The sequence below is a fragment of the Ranitomeya variabilis genome, chromosome 1 (genome assembly GCF_051348905.1).
Source record: "Ranitomeya variabilis isolate aRanVar5 chromosome 1, aRanVar5.hap1, whole genome shotgun sequence".
Taxonomy (NCBI): Eukaryota; Metazoa; Chordata; class Amphibia; order Anura; family Dendrobatidae; genus Ranitomeya; species Ranitomeya variabilis.
Window position 1 is genome coordinate 1,023,531,859 of NC_135232.1, and position 12,948 is coordinate 1,023,544,806.

At 42.2% G+C, this 12,948-nt stretch overlaps 1 protein-coding gene across 1 annotated transcript in view; it reads right to left on the minus strand.

Annotated features, from left to right (window-relative positions):
• The window catches only part of LOC143793014 (uncharacterized), a 195,081-nt gene that overhangs the window by 82,923 nt on the left and 99,210 nt on the right, over positions 1 to 12,948 (minus strand). Inside the window, exons 10-13 of the mRNA XM_077279566.1 lie at positions 12,606 to 12,760; positions 8,826 to 9,034; positions 7,783 to 7,922; positions 2,057 to 2,164 (exon numbers count right to left, since the gene is read on the minus strand). Of these exons, the coding sequence (XP_077135681.1) occupies positions 2,057 to 2,164; positions 7,783 to 7,922; positions 8,826 to 9,034; positions 12,606 to 12,760 (612 nt within the window). The remainder of the gene's footprint in view (positions 1 to 2,056; positions 2,165 to 7,782; positions 7,923 to 8,825; positions 9,035 to 12,605; positions 12,761 to 12,948) is intronic.

Sequence of the window (12,948 nt, forward strand, 5' to 3'; positions counted from 1 at the left end):
CCGGATTAATACGCATAGTTACTTGTGTCCAGTATTGTGGTTTATTATTAGCCAATGGGGTGGAGTCAATCCCCTTCAGAGGAATAGGAGTCTCCAAAGGCTCTAAATCATACCCACAGCGTTTGGCAAAGGACCAATCCATAAGACTCAAAGCGGCGCCAGAGTCGACATAGGCGTCCGTGGTAATAGATGACAAAGAGCAAATCAGGGTCACAGATAGAATAAACTTAGACGGTAAGGTGCAAATGGAAACAGATTTACCAAGCTTTTTAGTGCGCTTAGAGCATGCTGATATAACATGAGTAGAATCACCACAATAGAAACACAACCCATTTTTCCGTCTAAAATTCTGCCGCTCGCTTCGGGACAGAATTCTATCACACTGCATACTCTCTGGCGATTTCTCAGTGGACACCGCCAGATGGTGCACTGGTTTGCGCTCCCGCAAACGCCTATCGATCTGAATAGCCATTGTCATGGACTCATTCAGACCCGCAGGCACAGGGAACCCCACCATAACATCCTTAATGGCATCAGAGAGACCCTCTCTGAAAGTCGCCGCCAGGGCGCACTCATTCCACTGAGTAAGCACAGACCATTTACGGAATCTTTGGCAGTAAATTTCCGCTTCATCTTGCCCCTGAGATAGGGACATCAAAGTTTTTTCTGCCTGAAGCTCCAAATGAGGTTCGTCATAAAGCAACCCCAAGGCCAGAAAAAACGCATCCACATTGAGCAACGCAGGATCCCCTGGTGTCAATGAAAAAGCCCAGTCTTGAGGGTCGCCCCGGAGCAAGGAAATCACAATCCTGACCTGCTGTGCAGGATCTCCGGCAGAGCGAGATTTCAGGGACAAAAATAATTTGCAATTATTTCGAAAATTCTGAAACCCAGATCTATTCCCCGAGAAAAATTCCGGCAAAGGAATTCTCGGCTCAGATACAGGTGCATGACAAACAAAATCTTGCAAATTTTGTACCTTCGTGGCGAGATTATTCAAACCTGCAGTTACACTCTGAAGATCCATTGCAAACAGGTGAACACAGAGCCATTCAAAGAGAGAGAAAAAAAAAAAAAAAAAAAAAAAAAATTTCAGCAGACTACTTATTTCTCTCCTTTCTCAGCCAAGGATTTTAACCCTTTAGTGGGCCGGTCAAACTGTCATGATCTCAATGGCAAGAGATCATAGCATCAGCATATATAGGAACTAGCTCTTGGAAGATGGAAACTGAGCTGACCATGAACTAAACCTAACGCACAACTAGCAGTGGCCGGGTAGCATGCCTACGTTGATTCTAGATGCCCAGCACCAGCCGGAGGACTAAATAAAGCTAGCAGAGGAAAATATTAGTCCTAACTCACCTCTAGAGAAATACCCCGAAAGGAGACAGAGGCCCCCCACATGTATTGGCGGTGAATCAAGATGAAATAACAAACGTAGTATGAAAATAGGTTTAGCAAATTTGAGGTCCACTTACTACATAGCAGAAGACAGAAAGGACACTTTCATGGTCAGCTGAAAACCCTATCAAAACACCATCCAGAAATTACTTTAAAACTCTGGCATTAACTCATAACACCAGAGTGGCAATTCCTGTTCACAAGAGCTTTCCAGACACAGTAACGAAACTACAGCTGTGAACTGGAACAAAAATGCAAAAACAAACATGGACAAGAGTCCAACTTATCTAGTAGTTGTCTAGGAGCAGGAACAAGCACAGAGAGGCTTCTGATAACATTGTTGACCGGCAAGCAACTAACAGAGCAGCAAGGCTATATAGCGACTCCCACATCTTGATGGGAACAGGTGAACAGAGAAGATGAAGACACCAGTTCAATTCCACCAGTAGCCACCGGGGGAGCCCAGAATCCAAATTCACAACACACAGCGCCCCCTGGGTGTAACATGGGTTACCGCACCACAGTTCATAGAGCCTACCTGTTCCATGCACCATCTATATCATCTCACCTGTGTTATGTGACAAGATGTTTTACGTATCAATTACAATTTTGATATATTTTGAGATTCTTTCTGGCACAAAACTCTACAACTTACAGTCGATGGCAGTGGGCAGCATGTTCTAAAATCTCCTCATTTCTCCGATTTCTGAAAAATTTTCTTCTGTTCCAAGTCTTTTCTGGTTCACAGGCCACAAAGCAAGTCCTACAATGAAACATTGCATAAGTTCCTTATTTTGTCTTTGTGTTAATACACTGGTTACAGTTGTAATAAGCTGAGATTAGTAAAGACAAGTTACTGCACCCCAAAGTACCTGATGTGTAATGCAACCAGGTTTGGAAGATGAGTCCAGGTTTATTATTTTTATTTCTCCACCATGAGCTCTTGGGGGTAGGGACACAGTGCCTGGTATATCCCCATCAGTGGTGATTTAATTATTAAGACCTATTCATACTAATATACAGTTGAGCTCAAAAGTTTACATACCCCAGCAGAATTTTTGCTTTCTTGACCTTTTTTCAGAGAATATGAATGATAACACCAAAACTTTTTCTCCGCTCATGGTTAGTGGTTGGGTGAAGCCATTTATTGTCAAACTACGGTGTTTTCTCTTTTTAAATCATAATGACAACCCAAAACATCCAAATGGCTCTGATCAAAAGTCCACATACCCCATTTCTTAATACCATGTATTGCCCCCTCTAACATCAATGACAGCTTGAAATCTTTTGCGGTAGTTGTGGATGAGGTTCTTTATTTTCTTAGATGCTAAAGCTGCCCACTCTTCTTGGCAAAAAGCCTCCAGTTCCTGTAAATTCCTGAGCTGTCTAGCATGAACTGCGCACTTGAGATCTCTTCAGAGTGGCTCAATGATATTGAGGTCAGGAGACTGAAATGGCCACTCCAGAACCTTCACTTTGTTCTGCTGTAGCCAATGACAGGTCGACTTGGCCTTGTGTTTTGGATCGTTGTCATGTTGTAACGTCCAAGAATGTCCCATGTGCAGCTTCCGGGCTGATGATTGCAAATTTGCCTCCAGTATTTGCTGATAACATGCTGCATTCATCTTTCCTTCAACTTTGAACAAGTTTCCTGTGCCTTTGTAGCTCATACATCCCCAAAACATGAGAGATCCACCTTGGTGCTCTACAGTAGGAATGGTGTTCCTTTCATCATAGGCCTTGTTGACCTCTCTCTGTAACGTTTATGGTTGTGGCCAAAAAGTTAAATTTTGGTTTCATCAATCCAAATACCTTGTTCCAGAAGTTTTGAGGCTTGTCTCTGATCTATTTTGTGTATTGTAGGCGAGATACTTTGTGGTATTTGCTCAGTAATGGCTTTCTTCTGGCGACTCGACCATGCAGCCCATTTTTCTTCAAGTGCTTTCTTATTGTGCATCTTGAAACAGCCACACCACTAGTTTTCAGAGAGTCCTGTATTTCAGCTGATGTTATTTGTGAGTTTTTGTTTGCATCCCGGACAATTTTCCTGCCAGTTGTGGACAAAATTTTTGTTGATCTAACTGACCGTGGTTTTGTTTTTCACAAAGCCCCTGATTTTCCATTTGTTAATCACAGTTTGAATGCTGCTGACTGGCATTATCAATTCCTTGGATATCTTTTTGTATCCCTTTCCTGTTTTATACAGTTCAACTACATTTTCCCGCAGATCCGTTGACAATTCTTTTGCTTTCCCCATGACTCACAATCCAGAAACGTCAGTGGCTGGATGAAAGATGCAAGAGTCTGTCTGGATCCCAGAAACTCACTCAGCTTCTATGCACATACACTGATTACAAGCAAACAGGTCACAGGTGATGATGTTACCTTTAGTAGCCATTCAAACTCATTTGTGTCAACTTCTGTGCATGTTATCAGGCCAAAATCACCAGGGTATGATTTAAAAAGAGAAAACACAGTAGTTTTACAATAAATGGCTTCACCCAACTACTAATCATGAGTGGAGAAAAAGTTTTGGTGTTTTCATTCATATTCTCCAAAAAAAGGCCAAGAAAGCAAAAATTCTGCCGGGATATGTAAACTTTTGAGCACAACTGTAATAGCTTTTATGTACATAGATGGCATTGGGCACAATTGTTCTCTTCAGGACAGATAAGTTTGCTTTACAATAGGAGGAGTACATTCTTTACACTTTGCACTGGCATTATTATTGTTAAAAGGGTATTCCCATCTCCAATATCCTATCTCAATATGTAGTAGGTGTAATAATAATAATAATATCAGCAAATACCTCCAATTAGAAATATAGTATAGTTTTTCTGATTCGCTATGTCTTTTTCCTCATGTGCAGGCATTGCAGGGCCTTAGATATCCATGGTTATGACCACTGATATACTGACAGTTAGCTGGTTGGTAATGGTCATAACCATGGGTATCTAAGGTCCTGCAGTGCCTACACGTGAAGAAAGATATAGTTTATCAGAAAAACTATACTACATTTGTAATTGGAGGTATTTGCTGATATTATTATTATTATACTTACTACATATTGGAATAGGATCTTGGAGATGATAATACCCTTTTAACTTTCCTTCCTATATGTTAATATGCTATGCTATTTGGTCCTGATTAGATCTTTTCTAATCCTGGTTTGTACTGTGTCCCTATCTGTGAGCGACTTACTGTTTTATTTTAAATTTTTAGAAATAGTTCTTTAATAAAGCTGAATCTATTTCACACTACTTCATAGATCTCTTCTTTCTTTGAGATTTTGCTGACATCTCAAGGTGTCGTTGTGCTACATAAATACATTAACATTAAGTGTCACCTGCTTAACCCAGCAGGAAGTACGGCGGCGTCTAAAAATCACTAACATTGACAAATCTCCGGGCCCGGATGGGATCCACCCCCGAGTACTGCAGGAATTAAGTACAGTCATTAATAGACCATTATTTTTAATCTTTAACCCCTTCCCGACATGTGACGGTATAGTACGTCACATGTCGGGACCCCCGCTTTGATGTGCGCTCCGGCGGTGAGCGCACATCAAAGTCGCGACATGTCAGCTGTTTTTTACAGCTGACATGTGCGCGCAATAGCGGCGGGTGAAATCGCGATCACCCGCCGCTATTAACTAGTTAAATGCCGCTGTCAAACGCAGACAGCGGCATTTAACTACCGCATCCGGCCGTGCGGCCGGATATGAGCGCATCGCCGACCCCTGTCACATGATCGGGGGTCGGCGATGCTCCTCCATTGTAACCATAGAGGTCCTTGAGACCTCTATGGTTACTGATTGCCGGTGGCTGTGAGCGCCCCCCTGTGGTCGGCGCTCACAGCACACCTGCATTTTAGCTACATAACAGCGATCTGATGATCGCTGTTATGTAGCAGAGCCGATCGGGCTGTGCCTGCTTCTAGCCTCCCATGGAGGCTATAGAAGCATGGCAAAAGTAAAAAAAAAAAGTTTTTAAAAATGTGAAAAAAATAAAAAAAACATAAAAGTTTAAATCACCCCCCTTTCGCCCCAATCAAAATAAATCAATAAAAAAAAAAAAAAACCTACACATATTTGGTATCGCCGCGTTCAGAATCGCCCGATCTATCAATTAAAAAAAAAGCATTAACCTGATCGCTAAATGGCGTAATGAGAAAAAAATTCGAAACGCCAGATTTACGTTTTTTGGGTCGCCACGACATTGCATTAAAATGCAATAACGGGCGATCAAAAGAACGTATCTACACCAAAATGCTATCATTAAAAACGCCAGCTCGGCACGCAAAAAATAAGCCCTCACCTGACCCCAGATCACAAAAAATGGAGACGCTACGAGTATCGGAAAATGGCGCAATTTTGTTTTGTTTTGTTTTTTGCAAAGTTTGGAATTTTTTTTCACCACTTAGGTGAAAAATAACCTAGTCATGTTAGGTGTCTATGAACTCGTAGTGACCTGGAGAATCATAATGGCAGGTCAGTTTTAGCATTTAGTGAACCTAGCAAAATAGGCAAGCAAAAAACAAGTGTGGGATTGCACTTTTTTTGCAATTTCACTGCACTTGGAATTTTTTTCCCGTTTTCTAGTACACGACATGCTAAAACCAATGATGTCGTTCAAAAGTACAACTCGTCCCGCAAAAAATAAGCCCTCACATGGCCAAATTGACGGAAAAATAAAAAAGTTATGGCTCTGGGAAGGAGGGGAGCGAAAAACGAAAACGGAAAAACGGAAAAAGCTCCGGGGGTGAAGGGGTTAAAGACTCCATAGTAACAGGGTCTGTACCACAGGACTGGCGTATAGCAAATGTGGTGCCAATATTCAAAAAGGGGACAAAAACTGAACTCGGAAATTATAGGCCAGTAAGCTTAACCTCTACTGTGGGTAAAATCCTGGAGGGCATTCTAAGGGATGCTATACTGGAGTATCTGGAGAGGAATAACCTCATGACCCAGTATCAGCAAGGGTTTACTAGGGACCGATCATGTCAGACTAATTTGATCAGCTTCTATGAAGAGGTAAGTTCCGGACTGGACAAATGGAACCCAGTGGACGTAGTGTATATGGACTTTTCAAAAGCTTTTGATACGGTGCCACACAAAAGGTTGATACATAAAATGAGAACAATGGGGATAGGGGAAAATATGTGTAAGTGGGTTAAGAGCTGGCTCAGGGATAGGAAACAAAGGGTGGTCATTAATGGAGCACACTCGGACTGGGTCGCGGTTAGCAGTGGGGTACCACAGGGGTCAGTATTGGGCCCTCTTCTTTTTAACATATTTATTAATGACCTTGTGGGGGCATTCAGAGTAGAATTTCAATATTTGCAGATGACACTAAACTCTGCAGGGTAATCAATACAGAGGAGGACAATTTTATATTACAGGATGATTTATGTAAACTTGAAGCTTGGGCTGATAAATGGCAAATAAGCTTTAATGGGGATAAATGTAAGGTCATGCACTTGGGTAGAAGTAATAAGATGTATAACTATGTGATTAATTCTAAAACTCTGGGCAAAACCATCAATGAAAAAGACCTGGGAGTATGGGTGGATGACAAACTCACATCTAGTGGCCAGTGTCAGGCAGCTGCTACAAAGGCAAATAAAATAATGGGATGCATTAAAAGAGGCATAGATGCTCATGAGGAGAACATAATTTTACCTCTATACAAGTCACTAGTTTGACCACACTTAGAATACTGTGTACAATTCTGGTCTCCGGTGTATAAGAAAGACATAGCTGAACTAGAGCGGGTGCAGAGAAGAGCGACCAAGGTTATTAGAGGACTGGGGGGTCTGCAATACCAAGATAGGTTATTACACTTGGGGCTATTTAGTTTGGAAAAACGAAGGCTAAGGGGTGATCTTATTTTAATGTATAAATATATGAGGGGACAGTACAAAGACCTTTCTGATGATCTTTTTAATCATAGACCTGAGACAGGGACAAGGGGGAATCCTCTACATCTGGAGGAAAGAAGGTTTAAGCATAATAACAGACGCGGATTCTTTACTGTAAGAGCAGTGAGACTATGGAACTCTCTGCCGTATGATGTTGTAATGAGTGATTCATTACTTAAATTTAAGAGAGGAATTGATGCCTTTCTTGAAAAGTATAATGTTACAGGTTATATATACTAGATTCCTTAATAGGGTGTTGATCCAGGGAACTAGTCTGATTGCCGTATGTGGGGTCGGGAAGGAATTTTTTTCCCCAATGTGGAGCTTACTCTTTGCCACATGGGTTTTTTTTGCCATCATCTGGATCAACATGTTAGGGCATGTTAGGTTAGGCTATGGGTTGAACTAGATGGACTTAAAGTCTTCCTTCAACCTTAATAACCATGTTACTATGTTACTGACCTGCTGAAGTGCCCAATCACCTTCCTCTGAAAATCAGTACACAGGCGTTCCAGATAATATGCATGGGATCTGTTACTAACAGGATTTATGCCTTCCCATCCCCAGCTGACACTGTAGTCATAGATGTTTGTGTGTCGCAGCTGAAAGAGTCATAGCAAAAGAAAAAGTTGTAATTTCTTGCACCTTCTACATTTCATCATCATGAAAAAGACAGGGTTTTATTTTAACACTAGCTGAAGAGCCCAGCATTGCCCAGGCTTAGTAACTAACTGTGGTTAGTTACAACAAATTCTAATGATTATATTGAACATAAAAAACATTTCACAAGCTTCATACTGCTGCAACATCTCACTTCTCTCATTTTCCCATCACACCTCTCATTTCCCCCTCACATCTCTCATTTTCCCCTCACTGCTCTCATTTTCCCCCTCACACCTCTCATTTTCCCCTCACACCTGTATTTTAACCTCACACCTGTCATTTTCACCTCACACCTGTCACTTTCACCTCACACCTCTCATTTTCCCCTCACTCCTCTCATTTTCCCCAGTCTTCTCATTCTCCCCTCACTCCTCTCATTTTCACCTCACTGCTCTCTTCCCCTCACATGTGCACAGCAACTTCCTGTTATGAGCACAGCGGTGTAATCCATGAGGCTCCTCCCTTTCCCTTGACATCATGGCTCACAGGAGCAACTCCATTGTAGACACGATGGAGCTAGATGTGGCCTGTGCCTGCTGCGCACTGATACTCTGAAGGCGGCTGCCCTGATTGTAGCTTGCAGCGGCTGGGACGTGCAGCTGGTGAGTTTTGCAAGGTGGCTTTCGAGGTGAATGTGTCCCTGCCCATGTGTGCTAACAACGTGGGCATTGTGGACAGGGCTTTGCATGTGGAGTGAGTGTGGCTATATGGAGTGGGTAGGGCTATGTGGAGTGGGCATGGCTTGATACATACACACATACATATACTCAGCTTTATATATAGATTTGCTCGTGGATGATGGTTGCATCCATGAATGAATAAAAATGGCCGATGACACCTACCCTCTGATGGATTCCCTTGATAAGAGTCTGCTGGGAATCATACAGGGCCTTGTTGATCTCAGACTTGACAGAAAGAACATCGATGTAATCAGAAGCTCGACTACTGGACAGGTTATATTTTATGTCACTGATGATTCGCTTAAAGCAATGGAAATGATCTTCAGGATTTCCTCCAACGGTAAAAGCCTGGTCTATTTCCTGCTGAACCACTTTAAACAGAGATACATGAATGATGTTTCTGTTCCCAAATTTCATGACAAAGAATCAACTGCACATGTTCAGCATGTAAACTGTTAGTAATGCACATGGATTCCCTAGAAATTCATATTATGAAGTGGGACTTCTCAGGAATCCAGGCAACTGTGGATTCCTGCATCATTCACCAACGCTTTATGTAAATAACCATATTGTATACAGTATATGTTGTTTTGGGAATTACATGCAACCCTGTTTAAGCCTCTTTAAAAAATAACTCTACACCCAAGCCTATTTGCTTCTGAGGTGTAAAGAACTGTTGTGTCATGCTGTGTCTCTTATTTGTAGTTGAGGCGCTATAACCATGGCTGTGGAGTGGGAGTCAGAGTCGCTGAGTCGGTGTCCATTTTGGTGGAGTAGGAGTCGGAGCCGGTATAAAATGACTGCCTCTGACTCCTAAAAGATATAATAAATTGGGTTCAGTAATTCAATTCAGAATGTGCTGTAGATTTTTTCATAAGAATTTGGGAAAGTTATGAAATTTCCTATTAATGTCTGTTCTGTTCCTGATCTAAGGATCTTGGCTTTTAGTTGAGATGAATCTGTGCTGCACTTTATGTACAGTTGAAACCAGAAGTTTACATACACTATATAAAAAGACACATATGCACGTTTTTTTCAATATCTGACATGAAATCTGAATAAACCTTTCCCGTTTTAGGCCAATTAGGATTACCAGAATAATTAATATTTGCCAAATGCCAGAATAATGAGAGAGAGAAAGTTTTAAGGCATTTTATTACTTACTGCAAAGTCAAAAGTTTACATACATCTCATTAGTATTTGGTACCATTGCCTTTAAACTGAATGACTTGGGTCAAATGTTTGGGATATTCTTCCACAAGCTTCTCACAATAGTTGGTCAGAATTTGGGCCCATTCCTCCTGATAAAGCTGGTGTAACTGAATCAGGTTTGTAGGTCGACTTGCTCACACCTGACTTTTCAGCTTTGCCCAGAAATTTCCAATATGATTGAGATCAGGGTTTTGTGATGGCCACTCCAAAACATTGACTTTGTTATCCTTAAGCCACTTTGTTACCATTTTGGCAGTATGCTTCAGGTCATTGTCCATTTGGAAGACCCATTTCCAACCAAGCTTTAACTTCCTAGCTGATGTCTTGAGATGTTGCTTAAGTATTGCCACATAATCTTTTTTCATGATGACATTTAGGCTACTTTCACACTAGCGTTAACTGCAATACGTCGCAAATGCGTCGTTTTGCCGAAACTACGCATCCAGCAAAAGTTCTTGCTGGATACGTTTTTTCGTCATAGACTAACATTAGCGACGCATTTGCGACGCATTGCCAAACGGTGCGTCCGTTTTGCGACGCTTGGGCGTGTGGTAGCGGACCGTCGGGAGAAAAAAACGTTACATGTAACGTTTTTTGCTCCCGACGGTCCGCTTTTTCCGACCGCGCATGCGCGGCCGGAACTCCGCCCCCACCTCCCCGCACTTCCCCGCTCCTCACAATGGGGCAGCGGATGCGTTGGAAAAATACATCCGCTGCCCCCGTTGTGCGGCGGAGACCACGCTAGCGTCGGGAACGTCGGCCCGACGCACAGCGACGGGTCTTTCCCGACGCTAGTGTGAAAGTAGCCTTATTTTGTGAAGTGCACCAGTCCCACCTGCAACAAATCAAACCCTACAACATGATGCTGTTGGGATGGTGTTCTTCTGCCTTTTTCCTCAAAATGTAATGATGGTCATTATGCCCAAAAAGTTCAATTTTAGTTTACTCAGACCACAGAACGTGTCTCCAAAAATTAAGGTCTTTGTTCCTGTGTGTAATTGCAAATCTTAATATAGTTTTTATGTTTATATTGGACTCATGGCTTCTTCCTGGCAGAGTGGCCTTTCAGTTCATGTTGATAAAATACTCGTTTCACTGTGGATATTGACAAAATCTTACCAGCCTCCGCCATAATCTGCACAAGGTCTTTTGCTTTTGTCCTTGGGTTGATATGCACATGTCGGACCAAAGCATGTTCATCTCTGGGGCACAGAAACCGTCTTCTTCCTGAGCAGTATGATGGCTGGACATTCCCATCTTGTTTGTACTTGCATATAATTGTTTGTACAGATGAATTAGGCACCTTCAGGTATCTTGAAATTGTACCCAAGGATGAGCCAGACTTGTGCAAGTCCACAATTCTCTTTCTGATATCTTGGCTGATTTCTTTAGACTTTCCCATGATGCTATACAAGGAAGCAGTGTGTTTCAGGTGTACATTAAAATAAATCCACGGGTGTGTCTCTAGTTAACTCAGATTGCCAAAAAAAGAAACTTCCAAACACATGACATAATAATATGGGCAGTCCAGAATTGTTTAAAGGCATAGTAATCTTAGAGTAGGTAAACTTTTGATTTTGCAGTAAGCAATAAAAATGCCTTAAAACATTCTCTCTCTCTCATTATTCTGGCATTTGGCAAATGTTACTAATTATGGCAATCCTAATTGACTTAAAATGGGAATGGTTAATTCTGATTTCATGTCAGATATTGAGAAAAACATGCACATGTGTATTTTATGTAGTACATGTAAACTTCTGGTTTCAACTATACATGCTCAGTAGTGAAGCAGCGCTGTTGAGTCGTGGAGTCACAGTTGGAGTCGGCAGTCATGGAAATTGAGGAGTCAGAGGTTTGGCATACTGACTCCACAGCCATAGCTATAACTTCAAATTTGTGGTCAAGAACCCATTGCTGTTTTTTCTTACCCTTATCTAGGTTGGATCACAGCAGCGTAATGCAGCAAGCCGAATTTTCTTATTACAGATTCTCATAAAATCTGCAAAAAAAATCCCAAACCCTCCGTAGTCCTTTGTGCAAAGTAAGAAACACACAGAAGTACCGTACATGCTCAAAGTATTCTGAGCATCATATTAAAGATCTGTACCAGAAGGATCAATAGTACAGCAGCATGTATATGTCCTTTAATGATGGCAGAGTGGACAAGAACTGTTTTGCAACTACAGTAGGCAAACAGTTGGTGCCAAGAAAACTACTGTTTCTGCAGTCCGTGGGCTAGTCCCTACAGAAAACGTTATTTATATCCCAAAGAAGAAGCTATATCTAGTGAATTCCAAAATGTTAGGCTAGGTTCACATTGCGTTAGTGGGTGATCGCTAACGGACAGCGTTGCACGGCAAAAATGTCGCAATTAACGCCGTGCAACGGGTCCGTTAGCGCACCCATTGACAGCAATGTAAATTTCGCCTGCAGCGCATCACTAGCGCGTGCCTTTTTCGGCTCACGCTAGTGATGTGCCGTTCTTCTGTGACGCGCCTCGGACGCTGCTTGCAGCGTCCGCGGCGCGCCCGAGGTCCGTTCCCCGCTCTCGCAGATCGGGGATCTGCGAGAGCAGGGACGTTAACGCGACCCCTGAACGCGGCCCCTAAATAAACATTGCGTTAGCGCAATCCGCTAGCGCTAGCGCTAAACGGATTGCCCTAACGCAATGTGAACCTAGCCTTACAGGAAATACAGTTATGATGAATTGAGAAATGAGTAACCAATTACCTGATTTTAGGAGCTTCCCTGTAGCTTCTTTACCCTTCACCTGTGGGCTGTACTCCTGGAGAATGTCATACAGTCTTTGCATTGTTCCTATCCATTTGCTTTTGGCTTGTTGCCGGCGTGCCGGGTCCCTGCTAAATATGTCTCCAAAATATGTGCTGGAACAGAAAGCAATTAGATGATTTCTCACATTTTTCTGTTTGTATTTAGAGAACATATTGAGCACACTTTATATTATTACGCTATATATTACGTGGGCTGTGTTATATACTGCCTGGCTGCTATATACTACGTGTCACACAAATACAAAAATCGGCTAAAAAAGCCGTAGCCAGCTCACCAACCA